Source organism: Podarcis cretensis, assembly GCF_951804945.1.
Source record: "Podarcis cretensis genome assembly, chromosome: 11".
In the NCBI taxonomy this organism is placed as follows: Eukaryota; Metazoa; Chordata; class Lepidosauria; order Squamata; family Lacertidae; genus Podarcis; species Podarcis cretensis.
In genome coordinates, this window is record NC_137180.1 from 24,659,724 (window position 1) to 24,679,356 (window position 19,633).

Here is a 19,633-nt window from a genome sequence, read left to right on the forward strand (position 1 = left end):
TAGAATATTTGCATACCCAAAATGAAGTGGTTCAATCAAAGGAGTCTTACTCCTTACTCCATATGGCCTTCCATAAACCAGCCCCATTCTTGAAAGTGGGCTGGAACTAATATATTGTCTCATGAACATGGTAAGGTGACATACCTTAGGATTTATGCGCCAACAGATCTGTCAGAGGAGGCATGGAGCTGGAAGAAGATATTTTTAAGCAGGATTTCAGGTAGAAACATACTAAAGTCATCTTTGTTGGTGGAACATTAAGAACAGCTTCATAAACTTGACTTCTTGTTGCAATCAAATGTCTGGTGTCAATGTTTAAGTAAGGTACGCAATTGTGTAAGATTGGAGTTAACCAGTTTTATGCTGTCTGTGGTTTATGTTGTGGGAGCTGGTTAGTTTTTGTTTTCAAAACTTGTATACAAGGCTTCTCTAGTCTATAATGCATATATGATATAATCTGTTGCACAGATGTATATGTGGACAGTCGCAGTCATTATTTTTTGTGACATACAATGCAATGTTAAAACGAGGACTTGAGAACCTAATTACTGTAAGTTTCTAGAAAAGCATTTTAATAGACTTTTTCCTGTTGGATTTGCTTCATTCTCATTCATCAATAATATTGTATAGAAGAGTAGAAATACAAATTATAAAACCTATTGGTGTCAGTATCTGTGTAAATTGCTTAGGGAAAGGCAATGTGAATTATGGTGCAAGTGATTTTCCTTTTGGCTTTTTGAGTGTGAAAAGCAAGACCTTTCTGCAGATGGGCCATTGTTCTCCATAACCATTAATAGATGTCAGCAAATGCCTCGGGGCAGGGTTAACAAATACCAATCATTGTCGCATTCCATCAAATCTGATGGACTGTAGCTCTTAAGTTAGACACATGGTCAACACATGTTATGCAGCTCATGTCTGCATTGTTTAGCACCATACCCATGGGTGCTTTTTCCTTTTTGCTGTTTGGTGCCTCTCAATTAACTCTTAGAACTGAAGTTTTAATGTAGGAATCAAAGAGTTATAATGTCTTAATATCAGTTCACTGCATTTTTTTTGTATTATGCTATGATATAATTAGTTGTTGAATGTAGGGTTCAGACATGTACTGCCCCCTCTGTGTAATATTCTAATGTACACATTTATTTGTTTCTCCTAAAAATAGACATTATGATTGCAGCCTTAGAAGTGTGCCTCAATGGCCAAAATAACAAATTATGTACATATTTACAGAGACAATTATATACATGCATACCAGTATGTTCTAAAGTGATAGGATGTAATACACTGTTGATTGCTAAATATTGTTATCTAGACTGCATGAACAGAAATTCAATAGAAGGCTTGCCTGTCCCTGCCCTCCATCCCTAATTAGAGCACATGATATCCGGGAAGGCAGAATGTTTCTGAAAAGAGCATTTGACTAATACCTAAATCTGGGTAAAATATAGATGGGAAGCAGTAGGAGAAAGGTAGATTGGAACTTAGCGTAGCTAAAAAAAATAAACAACTCTACAAAGCTCCTCCTCCCAGCTGTGCAGGAAGGGGGAGAGTATATGAGCCCGATGGTTGCCTTGGGCTCACTGATGTAGCACTAAGCCGTGGTTTAGGCATGCAAACACTGCTAGCATTTGACAGCAAAATCTGTGGTGGTTAATTATGAGCTTCCTTGCTGCTGCCAAAAATAAAGTGGAATAAATGTTGTGAGTCAGACCCTAAGTACTACTGGATAGAACTAATGTGAAGGAAGTAATTGGGAACTGAAATTCATGAGAGCGCATATCTGTAAATCAGCCTGGCAAAGATTTTGGCATAGACTTGGATGTTGGGTTTCTGTAGTTTGGAAACAGACTGCAAGTGATTGCTGATGGACCTCAGTATCTGCTTGGGTGTGATCGCCTGCAGTTTATGTGACTCGGGCCATTGATACTAAAGTTCAGCTCATAAGTCTAAATGATGCCTTTGAAAGAATAAAAGCTTGTCTTGTACTCTTCCCCCTCCCATCTCTCTCCATCCCCCTCACTAAGCTAAATGCCCACAGCAATGAAAAATCAATAGGCAGGTAGAGGTTGCCATTGCAGGGATTAAAGCTATTGGAGCTGGGAGAATTTGAGGATGAGAGCTTGATCTCCTTGGAATCGATGCTCTGACATGTCACACAGCATGAATGTGCCCCTGATTGCCCTCTTGCTTTATCATCCATCTGCCTTGGCACAACTATTCTCCTGAAGCCCCGCGGCCTGGACAAGCACACACTTCTTAAGGATGGGACAAGAAGTCCCAAAGATCAAGAGGTGGCTTATGTGTGTTTACATTGAAGAGCGGTTGCCTTTCTTGTACATTCTTCTGGAAAGTACCGTTTAATCAAAAGAAGAGAGGAAAGGGAGAGAAGGGATGTTCATGAGAAGATAAGAGTGTTAAGTGCATAAAAGTGTTCCCGTATTTGACCAGTTGCTACTAAAGTGGCTAGATTTATAGCTGGGAAGTAAATGTTGACTGTTTTTGTGGTGTGTTATGGAAAGAGTAACTTTTTATGCTTACATTATCTCTTTATGTATATTGCTTTCTGCAGTGTTTGGCTGTGATACAAGATCCAACTGTACGAAAAGTTATGGGTATGGGATTGAACCACAGATAATTCAAGAAACAAGGTTGCACTTTTAATATATAACTACATTAAAAATCATTATACTTAGCTTAGTTTTGTTGGTTTGCATGTCCTTTCATGCAGTGTAGCTTGGTTTTGATGAGAAAAGGACATAGCATGTTAAAAGCTTCCCAGTAGCTATTGCACCCACCCATGATTCTGTCACCACCGTTGATCATTATTGTTCTGTTCAAACCCAAGGCTCTTATTTATTGAGTTAACATTTATGAGTTGCTGCTCTTCTTCAATTGATTCTGTCCTTAAATACAGTGCAAGAAAGGTGTCTCTTGGTTCGAAATATACAGAGGATGCTCCTGCATTTATTGGCATATTTCTTGCAGGCAGAGACATGCATAAAATTAAGGCTGCCCAGCTTTAATCAGTCTGTCTAGTAGATAGAGTAGACATACTTTGGTTGACTGCCCAGCATTGGCAGGTTGTTGTATTTTAATTGTTGGATATGAAAATGAAGCAACCCTTTGTTGTTGTTGTTGTAGACATTTTGTATGACTGTAGTAGGAATGGTTTCTGGTAGCATTTCCTACGAGCAGTTAGGGGTAGCTTTTAAAATCAGGGCTATTCCTGGCCCTACTTTGTGCACTGCAGTGTGTATGAGAGGCCCGTTATTATGGAAAAGGACAGCAGGCATTGGCACCCAACTTTTGTGCATGCTTCTCTGTGCACATTGTTCCACAGAGTGTCCCTTGTGTTTTATATTTCAGTATTCTAAAAAAAAGGAAGAAGCTGGATTGAAGTTTTGATAAGATGAAGTGGATTTTATTTAACTGCTTAAAAGCTTGGTGATCATAGCAGAAGCTGATCCATCTTTAGACTGTTTTCTATGAACTGAGATAGAAAGGGATCTTAGTGCTCATTTTCGGCAATAAATCATTACTGTTTACCCGTCCCTCCACCCTTCCATTGTTGCTGATTGCATCCCACTTATATGATCCAACTAATTTGAAGCATTCAGGTGCCAGTGCAGGGTTACAATAGGAATAAGAGGGTGAAGCTAGATCTTTGACTCGTTGGCACAATGGAAATTGGGTAGCAAGATAGTCTTGGCTGTTCCTGAAAATGTGATAGGTCGTTGCAGTCTATTATAAGGCAGTAATTTCAGGTCTGATGAAGTCTCTCAAGTACAGGGACCTGATTCTGCTCAACTGTGTAATTGTGATGGAAGTGGGCCAATCAGAGACAACAGCTTTGGCACAACCTTTTGGGAGTTTTGTTCCAGTAGAGCAAGTGAAGGGTGGGGGGGGGGGGAATGAGAGAAGTTACAAATGATAAGTTGCTCTGCCTGATTTTGTAATGAACAAGTAATAAACGGCCTGGTTTCCCATGGAAGCCTGACGATTACAGAGCAGCCGCAGCTCTATGCCTGTATCCATGTTTTATTTTGATCATTGCAGCACAGCAGAGACAGGTAATTATCATAATCTAACAATTAGCCTGGCATCCTTTCCCAGTGTTTAATTACCCAGATAAATAGTAATTGAATAGAGAGGACTTAATGATAAAAAGAAAAACTTTCCCTCTGTCTCAGTGCTTTCCTGGCCTGAGCATGACTTATTAGTACTGTTATTGTAGAGGTCTTATTATTACTTTATATCCTGCCTTTCTTCCAAGTTGGGATTCAATGTGTGTTAACAAGAAGGTACAAGACATTCTTAACTACATTGGGACATAAAACAGACGATCTAACAATGGTCATCATCCTGGTACTTCGCTACCCTAATTTATTTGTTTTGTCCTACTTTTTTTTAAAAAGTAACAAAATGGAACCTTTCCAATATGCTGCCTTCTGCAACTAGAATAATGCATTGCTTTTTTAAAAAAAGTGAATAGAACTGAAATTAATACTCTGTCTGATTATTCTATTGTTCTTTGAGTTGGAATCAATGATGTTTTCAGCACTGCCTGTGAACAGTTTATTGGGTGGCATGGCAATTCTGACAAAAGGGGCATGATTTCTTTAAAGGAGTTTGTTTATGGGTATTTCTGAAATAGTGCTTTTGTATAAATTCTCAGCATCCAAATGATAGACGCAAGCACTATTTTTGCAATATCTTTAAATAAATTGTTTTATCTTCCAGCAAGCTTAATTACTAACCTCTAGCTTTTTAAATCATTATGTGGGAGAGAGTATTGAGAAAAACGAAAATGAATGTATTGAGCTGTTCAAAAGAATAATGGAGTGATGATTCTTCTGTTGAGAGCTCACATTCGGTGGTATTTGGGTGTATCTTGAACGTTGGCTGACTTATGGGTTTGAATTCATATACTCCTCAAGTAATCTATAAACCACTGGCAGTCTGTTAACTAAGCTACGAGATGGGTGGTTTGCAGAGGAATGCCATACTACAGTGGATTTGGTTGAGGCAGAGATGCTTCCACCTGTTCACAAATAGTAGACAGACATTACTGCTTATGATAGCTAGTGGGGACTTCTAAAATAGGGCATTTTGGAGGAAAGGGGTAGGATTGAACCAGGACAGGACCTGCTGGATCCTGTGCAGCATAGCTGTCAACGTTTCCCTTTTTAAAAGGGAAATTCCCTTATTCCAAATAGGATTCCTCGCCATAAAAGGGAAAAGTTGACAGCTATGTTGTGCAGCCATCACATGCAGGCAACAGGCCCCATCCAAGCCTTTTCATTGGCACAGCAAAGAGGATTCCCCTCCTTCCTCTGCCCAACCTTCCACCTTGGAAGGTGTGAGCAGTAGTGTTGTGGATGTGGTGGTATCCACAGCACACTATTAATCCCATCACTGCCATCCAAGGGTTTGGATTCAGCACTTTATATAGGTTTATATATGAAATGCATTTAAACATACGGTAATCCTAGGAGTGCATCTAATAGCCTTGTTCAGCTAACAGTAAGGGGGAATAAACCAGTTTTTGGCGATTTCCACGGGCGGTATTGTTGGACACAGCCTTCAGTGTTTTATGATAGGCTTGTAAGTTTAATATAAAAAACTTCTTCAAGTAAGATATATAATTGTGCAACTGTATATTGTAAGAACTTTTTCACACGGCATCTGTTAATTAAATTAGCAATGTTAGGACGAGACATAGGAGCCAACTCCTAGGGGCCAAGGTCCCTTTGCCCCCCTATAAAATATTTTGGGGGGGTCCCCCTTAAAAATTAATGGACATTGCGATTCAAATGTGTGTGCGCGCGCCATGTCATGTGATCAATTATGGGGGGGGGGTTACCTGGGCTCCCCCAATATTTTATTCAAGTTGACACCCCCGGGGCGAAGGTATTGTTACCCAATTCAAATGTGAATAATCACTTACCTGATTTGTCAGTCTGAACATTCTGAGATCTGAGGAAGAATGCCATCCTAATACTTATAATGTGCTTGTGTTTAAGCAGGAGGATTTTCCCTTCTCTGTAAAGAAAACTCTCTTCCATGATATCTGAAAATAGAGAGCAGTTTGAAACTGAGGTGCTGCTGCTAGCATATGGACCTTAAAACACAGAATATGACTAATATATATTCTTTGTATGGGACAAGCCACAAGCAGAAGCTATTGCCGTTCTTTATCCATCTATATGATAATGGGCAATTAGTGTCAGTGGTGCTATTTTTTATGTCAGGATTTTATACTGTTTATTTTTTTGATGGAGGGAAGTGAAAGAGAGAGCAACATGCAAAAAATGCTACTGCATTCTAAATATCTAGTTAAGCAGACCTCTTATAGCCATAGCCAACAAAGTTTATTAGATTCAAGACAAGACTCGCATATGCTTCAGAATTACAATTATGAAAAAATGCACATGGTACGAGCCGTGCCTGCATTTTGTAATGATGGATAAACACCAGAGCACAGGAATTAATTTCAAAACATTTTGTCAGTCTTGAGTATTTCTTTGGTTGAAAGTGTCAGCCCCCCATATTCAGCATTGAAACAAATAGGAGATGTCTGAGAAGCAAGTATCCTTACATCTGATGATCTGAACCAATCTTTGCTGGCCTGGAATCAATATGAATTCTTATTTGCTTGCTGCAGAGGTGCCTTGGCTGAGGAGCTACTTAACTGTCTCAAGCTTTGCCATGCCTTTTTAGAGCTTTACTGCCTATTATCTAACTCAGTAGCGTGCAAGTTTCCATGACACTCTATGAACGTCACCTGACTGAATGTAAAGGTTAATTGTGGTTGAAGAATAGCAGTGTGTTTTCTTGTATGCAACCGAGAATGTAAGGAGGCAAAATGCATTATTTGGGGTGGGGGGGAAACACTTGTGGTTCAGGAATTTTATTTTAGCTCTCTAGCCTATTCATTTTGAAGAAAAGACTGACTTATCCCTTCCTTACATTATAGTCTCAGCTAGCTTTGAGTAGGTGTGTGTATTCTGAGCTTTCTACATGGAGTAGACGTGTAAGAAGTTAGTTGCCTAAACTAGTGACTTTTGGGACTCATTTGCATACTGTTTAGGGGAATCTACAAGATTGGGGCTTAAATGACAAAACCAGGAAAATCTGTAGCCTCTGTGAATACTGTAGAGGAGCATACGGTTTGCATTCTAGCAAAATGTGAGGAAGGAGCTGTACAGCCTGCTTTTTTATCATCTTCTCAAACATGTTTGTAAAACTAATTTCTTCTTTCCTACACTGTTGCACTTTTCAGTCTTGGTTTAGAGCAGGTAAATTAGTTTTGAACTGAAACATTCGTCTCATTCTGATAGCTGGCTATTTTTCTTATAGTATACCTTAAATGTAGTCTCTGAAAGTTAAAAATGCTTCCTTTGAATTCAGGTTGGGGTTTCTGAGGAGGAAATAATGACTTTTAGCTTTGATCTAGTAAACTAGGCTTTCTGTTTGCTAATCAATATATTCAAGTTTCAGATATGATTTAAATAGTCTGGGTTTTTGGCAAGAATTTAAAATTGCCTGATACTAATAAAATGAAATATAAAATGTATAAGCTCTTTAGCAAATAGCTTTAATTAGTAGCCATCCACTTTAGTACTTACACACACTTAATACAAATATCCAAATAAGGATGGGAATAAGTTGCCTCTTTCTTCTCAGCCTTGAGTAGCCACGTTGCCCCTTCTAAATATTGCTTTGATTAACTCATAATATGAGTGGTCCTGATCTTCTTTCTGAAATTTATCATTCCTCCAACAAACCTGCTGTAAATCCCCATTGGCAAAATTTAAGGGAACACAGAGGGCAAATAGCTCCAGGGATTAGAATTTTCAGTGGGGTGAAATCACAGGAAGAAAGGTTTAAAATTCCTTCTCTGTTATACGGCAGCACTGTCCAGTATCAGGGATCTTCATTGCTGCTTTTTGTCAAAGAAAAAGGCTCTCGGAATTCCAGCCATGGTAATCCCTCATCTACTTTGCCTTAGTGGTTATGGCAGATATGAGTTCTGAAATAAAGTCCCTTTACTGGGTTTCAAGAGAAAACCATGTGGTGATGTGCACTGGCCAGAATTAGATTTAGCAGGCTTTTGTTCGTACACTAAACACAATTTCTCCTTTGTTAAAAACCTATTTTATGGTAGCTAAATGATTGTAGGAGATGAATAGATTGCTCTGAATATATCCTTGGAGAAGACCCAATGATCATTGCTTTCCCCCCGCCTCACCGCCCTAAATTGGATGGAAGTATCTAGTTGGCAGATTTCAGGTCCATCAGGTGCTTAAAATATGTGCCTCAGGTGAAAAGGGACATTATAGTTAAATATATCACGGTATCTTTATTACTATCTCTGCACTTTACAGTGGCTGCTGTCGAGGAATAGAAGCCATAGGTAGTGATAATGTGGTGTAAGAATAAGTACAGCATGGAAAGAATAGCTGGTAGAAGTCGGTGCTTGTCTCTGTGGAACTATAAGGTAAAAGGGTAAAGGACCCCTGGATGGTTAAGTTGGCAGAAGCTGGGACAGAGTAATGGGATCTCACGCCACTGCATGGATTTGAACTGCTGACCTTCTGATCAGCAAGCCCAAGAGGCTCAGCGGTTTAGACCACAGCACCACCCGCGTCCCTGTGGAAGTATTATGCTGCAGGTATACAGTGTGGTCTAGAACCACTATTTCACAAGACAGCTTGTGTTAACTTTATATTCCTGCTAACAGATGTCCACATTATGCGATACCTGTGAAAATAAAGCTTTCACTGATGATGATATTACTACTACTACTAATTTATTCAAACCTTTCCCATCTGGCTGGGTTGCCCAAGCCATTCTTGGTGGTTTCCAGCAGAATAAAACATCAAATATAAAAACCTTCCTGATACAGGACTGCCTTCAGATGTCTTCTAAAAGTTATGTAGTTATTTATCTCCTTGACATCTGATAGGAGGGTGTTCCACAGGGTGGCCACCACTACTGATAAGGCCCTCTGCCTGGCTGCCTGTAAGTTCACTTCTCACAGTGAGGGAACTGTCAGAAAGCCTTTGGAGCTGGACCTCAGTGTCTGGGCCGAATGATAGGGCTGGAGACACTCCTTCAGATATACAGGACTGAGGCCATTTAGGGCTTTAAAGGTCAGCACCAACATTTTGAATTGTGCTCGGAAACGTACTAGGAGCCAGTGTAGATCATTTAGGACTGGTGTTATATGGTCCCGGTGGCTGCTCCCAGTCACCAGCCCAACTGTCACATTCTGGTTTAGTTGTAGTTTCCATGTCACCTTCAAAGGTAGCCCCACGTAGAGCGCATTGCAGTGGTCCAAGCAGGAAATAACCAGAGCATTCTGGCAAGACAGTGTGCAAGCAGGTAGGGTGTCAGCCAGCACACCAGATGGAGCCGGTTGACAGCTGCCCTGGAAACACAATTGACCTCCATGGACATCTGTGAATCCAAAATGACTCTCAGGCTGCACACCTGGTCCTTCAAGGGCACAGTTACCCCATGGACCATCTCTAACCTTTGCAATGAATGTATGTTTGATTCATGTTCCAAGAGTGTTTTGCTGTAAAGATGCACTCCTGTGAGTAGAGAGTAGTAGGTAGAGAGGACTCAGTGGGACTAAATTGCCGCGTCTGGGCTGTGTGTGAAAGTTACTCTCTCAGGTGATTGGCAAGCTTTCGTATGCAGTGCATACAACTCCCACCTGCAGTACGCAGCTAAGAGTTGGGCGAGAAATATATTGGCCCTACCTGGCACTAAGCTCCTGCACTTCTATTACAATGACAGTAAAGTTACAGATAGGTAGCCATGTTGGTCTGCCATAGTCAAAACAAAAAAAAGTGTATCTGAAGAAGTGTGCATGCACACGAAAGCTCATACCAAGAACTAACTTAGTTGGTCTTTAAGGTGCTACTGGAAGGAATTTTTTTATTTTGTTTTGACAATGACAGTAAAAACAGCCTCACTACTGCTGCAGCTAATACTGCTTACCACTGCTGATAATAAAAGTGCATCAGTGAAAGTGCCTTGTACTACCTTTCTCATCTGGCTCTCATTCCAAACTGTCAGGTGAGTGCTGATAATTCATAGTCTAGAATTCTTTTATCTGAGCAGCGGTATCTCTTCTATGCACTTTGGCAGTGGAGTTACATTGCTTTTCAAAAATATTTCAAAGGTATACTTTGCTTTCTTGGATCTTGACTAAACGTTGCCAGCAGCAAAGAGAAAGCAAAGATGAATGAGTGTTTGTAGGAAATAAATGTATGTGCCTGTAATGAGATTTGGTTGTGGTACAGAAATGATATCTCCCATTTGGTGTTTGTGCTGTATGAAAGTATGTATAGCATTTCTGTTCTTTTTTCATTAATAAAGAGAGAGATGAAACGGAGTTTCTCTCACAGTCTCCCTCCCCCCCCCCATATAGAATATATTGATCTGGAGGCAATTGTAGAGCAAAGGACACAGACAGAACTGTTAGGAGTCTTTCTCCGTGTTTGCAGTCATGGGATTGTTGTCTATCACATGGCGGTGTATGTTTTCATTCCACAGTGTGGGAAGTGATGGAGACAGGATGTTTATGTTACTGTGTTCTGTGAAGTGGGACTATTGTCCTTTGTTCTTTCTCTCTTTGCTGTCTGATGAGAAAGAGGAAGGAGCTTAGTCAGAATGCTCCAAGTGTATTATATGTAAATAAAGTAGATTAGCCAAAATGCTGTGCTACTGAGTTCTGTTACACAAACTGTGAATACTCTGTGGATCCCTAAGTGTGCTGATGCCTCTTGGTATCATGCCAGTCAGGCATGTGTCTCTGCCAGGATCCTACAGGAGAGTAGGACAATCCTAACAAGAACTGGTTGTGGCCCTTCAGTTAAAGGGCACTGAGTGCAAAGTTATGGCTTGAAATATTTCTTGAGCTATTTCCCATGCTTTTGACAAAGGAAATACTCCAAGGGTAGTATTCAACACTGCACTATTACAAAGGTTCCATCTATGCAGACATAACAGGATGCCTGATGGAACAATTCTCCCCTCCCTTGTGTGCTGTCCTGGGGGTTCTCATGGAACACAAAAATGGAGCCAATACAGGGGATGGGAAAGCCCCATTGCACAGGTGGAAGTCCTTGTGAAGGGCTTTTTCTGAGAGAGTGAATCCTGATCAAGATGTTAATTTTTTGTGACTTTAAGTAATTTTTTTTGTCGTGAAGATTTCCTGAGCTGGTTTTGTTTTGTTTTTCCTTTTAGATTCCAGCGGGGTGACTACCATATTGATGTCTGCATCAATGACTATTTGGATGTATTCTGTCCTCATTATGAAGATTCAGTGTCAGAAGATAAGACTGAACGCTACATCCTTTACATGGTGAACTTTGATGGCTACAGTTCCTGTGATCACACTTCCAAAGGATTCAAGAGGTGGGAGTGCAATCGGCCTCACTCTCCGAATGGACCATTGAAGTTCTCAGAAAAATTCCAACTCTTCACTCCCTTCTCATTAGGATTTGAGTTCAGGCCAGGCCGGGAATATTTCTACATCTGTGAGTATTTGGAGATTTATAAAATGTTGTATAGCAGCTGGAGGAAACCATGGCAGTTTTTCACTTTTGCAAAAGGCCAGTCTGTATGTGCTACAGATGTGTCTTGAGTATATACTTGTAGATCTTGGGATCCCTAGATAAAATCACCAGGAGTATGGGAATAAAAATGAGATATAAAATATGTCTGCCTTTCCCCACATGAAACCGCATATCCAGCTGCATTCATGTGAAATAAAGCAACGCCATTGAGGTTATTCAAGAGAACTTCTCTTACTCCTACATACACACTGGTTCACAGGCATTTAAATAACAATATCATTATTGCAATGTTTTTCATTTATGAGGTTCGCATTCAGGTTCAAAGAGGTGTCCCCAAACACTTGTTGATTCAATAGAATAGTAGCTACACTCATTTTGATGGATTGATGTAGAGTGAACTCTATGCTTGTAACAGTGAAGAAATGTCAGTATGACTCCCCTTTGATGGTTCTTTACTTCATATTATTCTCTGTGAATGGAGCAGGAGATGCTGCTAAAAGTGCAGAGTACATTTGTAAACTTAAGTATTAATGTTCTTGTGAACGCAACCTCATTATGTTCATTTGAACTGCTTCTCAGTTTGGAGACGTGCAAAGTGTCATTGCAGAAAGTGTATAGTAACAGACTATCCACTCCAGATATGCAAAATTCTTTCATTTTTTCAAAGAAGCTGTGGCAATGTCCTTGGCAACACAAAAATGGTTATCAGTGAAGAAATGTTCCAAATGCTATATCTGCAAATACTGCAGTCCAGCATTATTGAATATAGTAATGTCTAAGGATAAATGGCAGTCTTCACCAAGTCAAGGAGACTTTTTACTCAGAACAGCTGTTTCTTTGAGCATGTGGGGGGATGCAAAATGCATTGGGAGCAGGTTTTCAAGAAAATAGTTATGAAGGAATTCACACACCTGCATCCTTTAAACAAGCACACACTCCCTCACTATCAAGGCACTTTCCCCCACCCCAAGGAGATTTGAAGCCTGCTATGGCCTTTAGGTGATGCAGTGGGAGAAACAAATCCCAGAAAAAACATCAGCCTTTTAGCTGCATACGAAAGTAATGAAATGAGCTCTCCTTTAGCAAAGAGCTCCTTTCCTTTACCTTACACATCTAGAGTCCAATACTTTACAATTAGTTTCAGCATTGCAGTAGCCATTTTTTTCCAGGTGTTATTTCCTCAGTGAAACCACTATCTCGCTAAACTGGTAGCATCTATTCTTTTACTTTATGCCTTCAGTCTCATGTTTCTTAAAAATAAATAGGGAAATTCATTCTTCCTGAAATACATGAATGCTTCTTCTACTTAAGCAACCAGGCATCGCAGGAAAACGTACCTCTTTTTGTACTTTTGTGTGCTCGCCTCTCAATCTTACACTCTCTCCACGTGCCAAAGCGTAATGAAAATAAATTGGAACAGTAACAGTTGAATTGTTTCACTGCTTACTTTCGGAGATGTGTCATGTGAAAACATGTCAGAACTAAACTCTGGTTCATATCCTGTTAGTAAATACGAAAGGAATCCCAGTCAAGTGGAGATGGTTGTGAAATGAATTAATTTACATCATATGGTACCGATCTCACTTATGCAAACATCCCCCTTGACTTTGGAGAGTTTGTGTCTCTAAAGGGATGCAGAACTATATCTCACTGCAGTGAGCAATAGGTTAGGTATTATTGTGAACTTTGCTGCTTGAAAGTTCTGACAAACAATTAAACTAGCCAAGGAAATTTAAAGTCAGGTATAACTGGGTGTGTGCAGCAACCAAAAGGCTCCTCTTGTATATGTAGCATCTGGAAGCAGCCTCATCTGTTTTAAGATCTGCTCTGTATTATTCTGATTTGATTCATTATTTGGGTCCAATTCTGATCTGTTAAATTCAAAGCTCAGTTCTACATCTATTGACCATAATTAGAAATCTAAAGATGGATATAAGGTTTTACTCCCCTGCCTTTTCACTCAAGTGTTTGAAATTTGCAGGGAAATTTCTTGAGCAGGTTCAGTCTGCCAAATCCTTTAAGGGGTTTTAAAAATATTACTTGATGCTCCATCTCTGGGTGCAGATTTCTCTCTACCCTCACAGAGGAAAATGTGTTCTGTCCTATGGGCTCTGGGACTCCCTCCCAAAAACCACAGGATTGCAGGGTGCATGTACAAACTGTTTAGTCAAAACCATTATTTGATTTTTAATTTTTAATTTTTGTATTCTGTTTTCCAACAACAAAAGTTGAGCTAACAGTAGCTCGCACTAATAACAATTGCATCAAAAATTAGCAGACATTCCAATCTCTGTATGAATATTATAAACAAAGTAGCATGTAAAGTATGCAAAAAACGAAGCCATTCATTTAAACAATTAATGCAATTCAGTAAAAACTCAACTGCTTCAAAATATCAGGAATAGCTGTTGAGCACCAGCCCTGTCCCAGTTGACGTCCTCTCTCTGGGAAAGGGTTTCTTTACCCGGTGTGGCAGCAGTGCACTCCCAGGCAGCAGCAAGACCTTTCATAGGGAAGTAGGATAAAAAAAAATCTCATTGTGGTTTTGCTACGTACTAACTTGCTTATTAGAAAATACAGAATCCGTTGAACTATATAAGCAGCACTTCACTGCCGTTTGAATTAATAGTAAAAATGCACCCTAGCGCTTGTAACACCTTTTTTCCTAATTTGTGGTTAAATTCAATATTTTTCTTTTTAAAAAAGTCACTGTGTTTTCTATAACATTCATTTAGCAGACTCATTTAACTGTCAATGGTTCCCATTAACGTAATTGTTTCATAGTACTTTGAAATATCAAGAGTTTTATGCTCTTCATCTAAGCTGCAGTTACTTTTTTTAATGAAAGGTGAAATAGCACAAAATTAGGAATGCAATGATATATTTTTAGCAGCAGCATTTTGGCATTCCAATTGATGAGATTAAATTTTTAGCCATATCTCAGAGTCTTAAAGTCTTAAAAAAAGTTTTCCCTGCACCGCAAAATATCACTGGATCACATCTTCTACAGCATAACTCTGTACTTCTTGTATATGACTGAACTACATCTTTGTAGTATGAACTATTCAGTGGTTTCCACTAAACATTTCCCAAAAGAACAGATTTTTAAAGGATTAAACAAACATTAGGTTATTTCTTGCAAATAAATTTGAACTTGTACCTATCATTGGAAACTTACTGACTGTTAAATTCACTGCATTATCTAACAGTTAAATGTCAAAAACCTCAAGGAAGGTTGTACATTTATTTGAATGTACAAGATTATGAATCGGTTCATACTTTTTTGAGTTACTGCCATGTCTTTTTAAGACACAGAACTCTTTGGTAAGCAGTTGTTTGTTTCAGAGGTTATAGGCTCTTAATTTGGTTCTAGAGTGCCAACTTGTTGAACTAAACACAAAACTAAGAGGCTGGATGAGGTTCCATCAATTCTATTTGGGTTACTGGTGTGTGCATAATATTAAACAATGATGTTCCATTTTTGTGTCATTGACTGTTGCTGTTGCATCCTTGGGATACATGTTTCTTCCTTTGATCAGTGATAGCACTGGGCATATTCCTAGTCAAACAGTCCTAGAAAGCCATCCAGGCCCATGTAGCGCTTGTTCGAGGCCCGGAGCAGGAGTCTTGTTAGAATAAAGTTATAAACTCAAACACAAAATCAGCCATCCCTGGTGGGGAGGCCCCAGCCAGCTTAGCCCACTGATGCCTGGGACAGCTGCCCCCCCCACTATGCATGGGCCTGAGCCCATGGATTAGGAAACTGCAAAATGTCATCTAATTAGCAGGTGCTCCTCTGCGAGTCATACTGCATATGACAAGTCAAAAGTGAAAACAGAATCCTCTCCTTCCACTTCCATCTTACTGAAACATAAACACACTGTTATGGCTAGCACTTTCTTCTTCCCTACCTGCGATACCGTAAGTGATAGGTGAAAGATACTTGAAGCATGGGAAGGTGCTCAATAAACTCTGCTACCCCCCACTGTATAAATGAACGAGACAGACGTATGGCTGTTGCATCCGCATCTAATTTGACCCTGAGTCATGTGTGTTAACAATTTATTTCTTGGCTGTCATCCAAGTAAAGGAACCTCAAATGCAACTGGACCTATTCTGTTGTTATCTTTCGGGATAATATAAATTTCCTCTGGATTTGTGGAACACTTTCCCCCTCCGGGGGCCTCATACCACTGTGATCTGAGAGAACTGTGTTTACCATTTTATTCACATATAGGAACATCTGAATTGACCTTTAGGAATGAAAACTAACTAAGGAAATTTATTTAGATTCAGAGCTTTTTAATGTCCCAGTAATACTTCAGGGTATTGTTTTTATTGCTAGATGCCCTTTTAACTTTTCAGTGGAGATCTGATCAGCATAAACAGGGATGCTGCCCTGACAGCTGTTGAGCTGCTCAAGTGACTCAAGGAATCCTGACTTTGATAGTTGGTTCACCCAAATTGCTTTCGACATTCTGAGTGAAATCAGAGTAATTGGAAGAGTTTGATAGATGTGTTTTTATTTTATTATTGGTATTTTTTGTTCATGAGACATTAAACAGACAGACAAGGTAACCTTTAAAAGGGAATTTTGCTTAATCTAGTGTGCAGATTAAAGGACTGGTTGCTATTAGAAGAATTAAGTGCTAGTCTTGTAAAAGAAAAGCTGGAACAATCACCACTGTCTAATAGATTTTGATGTCGGTAGTGTTCTTAAAACCCTCAAAGGGAGTGTTAAAAGCTGTTGCATAATTTGGGACTGAATAAATATCTGCGTAAGAGAGTGGAGATATGAACCAAAGCAGTGCTAGCATTTGTTTTTGCAGGTCCTCTCCCCCCACCAACCCACCCCCAAGCCTGTCAGATAACTAATTGAAAAGAGATTATTTGGATTCCTGCTGTTAAAAATTCAAGTGTTATTAACGCAATGGAACAGGGTGTATAGAAAGGAGATGGGCTGTGCTTGTAATGTGCATCTTTGAGAATTGTCTCATATGTATATTGTAAGAGGTCTTGGCATTTGTGGCTGAATGAATGCATGGTTTTCTTTCCACGGTTAATAAACAAGACAAAGGGGAAAGAGTTTTTTATTCCTCTTCCTGAACGTTAGATTTAAGTTGTGAGAACCAACAAATGCAACAGGAGTTTTGAGGCGAGATATAAAGATGTGCCTATTTTAGATATACCGGTAAGAAAATCAATCAGCCAAGTTTCATCCAAAGTGGGGTGATAGGCACATATATGAACATATGCTAAACTAAGCTTACTGGTGCATGTTCTGTGAAAACATGTAAACCTCCTTCCTTATTGATTAGATGTATATTAATTAGAGGGACGCAGGTGGCGCTGTGGGTTAAACCACAGAGCCTAGGACTTGCCGATCAGAAGATCGGCGGTTTGAATCCCCACGACAGGGTGAGCTCCCGTTGCTCGGTCCCTGCTCCTGCCAACCTAGCAGTTCCAAAGCACGTCAAAGTGCAAGTAGATAAATAGGTACCGCTCCAGCGGGAAGGTAAATGACGTTCCTGTGTGCTGCTCTGGTTCACCAGAAGTGGCTTAGTCATGCTGGCCATATGACATCGGCTCCCTTGGACAATAAAGTGAGATGAGCACCGCAACCCCAGAGTCGGCCACGACTGGACCTAATGGTCAGGGGTCCCTTTACCTTTTATATTAATTAGTGTATGTGCTGGATTTCATTTTGTAATCAGCCTAGCTAAATACATACTACAAATTAGTTATGATGTTTTATCATTTCATAGCTAGAACTGGTTAGTATTACTGTACTGTTGGGAGTCCTTTGCTTTATCATAATAGAATTGGCAGGATATGAAATGTGAGTACAGGTATTGTACTATATACCCTGAAAGAATTTAGTGAGGACTTGCCAAACCAGACATTCTTTTAATGAAACCAGTTTTGGGAAATGATAGTGCTGTTACACTCTTGTTGTGGAGATGAGAAGTGTTCTCGCTAGGTAATTCAGTTTCTGAGATAACACACTAATTGAATGAACTGCTGCAGTGCTTGTATACATTGTGTAATATGGAATAGATGCCGGCTGAAATGATATCAACAATATGCATAAAGTAATTTGTTCCAGACCTACACCCATGACCAATCCACTGGAATCACTTAAAAATAACCCATGCAATTTTGCTCTGATTGGTGTCCCTGACCTGGACCAAGAAAATGAGTTGTTTTTGTGCAATGCAGAACAGGAAAGCTCTCTTTCTCCCAACCCATCCCATCCTTTAGCCTAGCTCCTACCCCTTAGCCTGACTGTTTCTCCCCTCACTCCTAGCCTTGCTTTCTTTCCCTTCAGCCTCTCCCCTTCTGCTCTCTCCAAGGACCCAACCTTGCTGTTTCTCTCTTCCTCCTCTACCACCACTTAAACACTGAGGGTTGGACCCAACCAAATTATTGTATGCATGCAATGACGTCCCTGAGCACAATGGTATTCTCCCCTCTTATCTCCCAGCACTCCCCCAAAACTTTCTCCCAAGACTCCTGAGCACATTTGAGTGTAGTGAAGGGACTGGTGGGGGACTGGAGTGATATAACTACCATTGTGCTCCTGAGAGTTGTTCCATATGCACAGTGACTTAGCTGGATCCACACCACAGTCAGTTTGCCTGTGCTCTGCCATTTGTTCTATCTTTTGTGACTTCTGGCTCTTCTTACACCCAGCACTCCCTGCTGTTAGCTGCCATGTTTTTTTTTGCCCTGCCCTTTGCTCCACCTGCCCTAGTAGGCAATTGCTGCCACTGTTGGCAAGTTTGTTTAAGAAAGCCTAAACACCATACTCTCGGGGCATTCACCTGTTCCTTGGCATCACATATAAGCAAGACTCAGTGGCTCCGGCTTTCCCCTGTGACCACAGGTACCTGGGGCTGTGTGCAGTCACTGGGGTGAGCACACACACCATGGGGCATGTGCTATGTCATCATTCCCCCTGGCATGCACATACTACATCATCACACCCTCTGGTGATGCATGTAGCAGGGTGCCATGGCGTAGTGTGTGCATGCCCCGCGGCATACATGTGCGGCCATGCCACATTTTGTGGGTGACTGGCCCTCTTATTAAAATGTCATGGGAGCCTGGGGACTGGGGACTGCTGGTACCCATAACATCAGCACTCTAGTAGCATTCTGCTGATATGCTAAGGTTGCATGCACAGGCAAGCACCAGTTGCCCAGTTTTCAAAATAATATGTAAATACCTCATAAGTAAAGTTGTTTTTAAGATACACCCACACCCACCCACAGTTGCACATGTAAATTGTTAACAGAATTGTGCAGGATTCAGATACACAATGTTAACCCTCCCACTTTGAAATACACAGTGGTAGCTCAAGCGAAGCTATATGAATTAGTCACTGTCACACACAGGCATAAAAGTGGGATTCATAATTTATATTAATCACAAATATTTCTCCAAGTTTTATTAACATGCAGATTGGCTGCTAAAGTGCTTTCTGGAATACACCCACCCACCCTTCTACAGGAAACAAAACAGTAATTATTGGTGCTTATATAGAGATTAACAGTTTCAACAATTCACCTGAGGGTAAATGTAGTTTACTATACATTTATTTTAACTCAGTTGCAGTTTATCACTATGGGAGTGATCAGTCAATTGTTTGACAGAAATGAAATGGACACGCAAGATGACTTAATTCCTTCTGAGCAGGGAAGCAGGCAAATTATGAAAGCAGAGCAAGGCTGAAACAAAACCACAAGTACATGCCAGGTGAGGCTCCCTGGGGAGAACATTCCAAAAGTGAGGCACCACAGCTAAGAAGCCTCTCTCCCCCATTGCCACCCACCTCAATTCAGACTGCAAAAGTACCTGGAAGAGGATCTCCAAAGATTGAACAGATTGAATTTACCTCCATGGATAGACTAGCCTCCACTAGCAGTGCTTCCATTTTGTCTAGATTAAGTGCCTTTGTATTGGCTTCCAGGATGCAATTCAGCATATATATAACCGATTCCTGTTTGCAGTTGGCTGTGTATTGGATTCAGAAC

At 40.3% G+C, this 19,633-nt stretch overlaps 2 protein-coding genes across 4 annotated transcripts in view; both read left to right on the forward strand.

Annotated features, from left to right (window-relative positions):
• The window catches only part of LOC307226668 (general transcription factor II-I repeat domain-containing protein 2-like), a 662,775-nt gene that overhangs the window by 461,519 nt on the left and 181,623 nt on the right, over nt 1-19,633 (forward strand). The window lies entirely within an intron of this gene.
• The window catches only part of EFNA5 (ephrin A5), a 225,054-nt gene that overhangs the window by 172,273 nt on the left and 33,148 nt on the right, over nt 1-19,633 (forward strand). For all 3 annotated transcript variants that reach the window (XM_079995837.1, XM_079995835.1, XM_079995836.1), the window contains exon 2: nt 11,266-11,558. In XM_079995837.1, the coding sequence (XP_079851963.1) occupies nt 11,266-11,558 (293 nt within the window). The remainder of the gene's footprint in view (nt 1-11,265; nt 11,559-19,633) is intronic.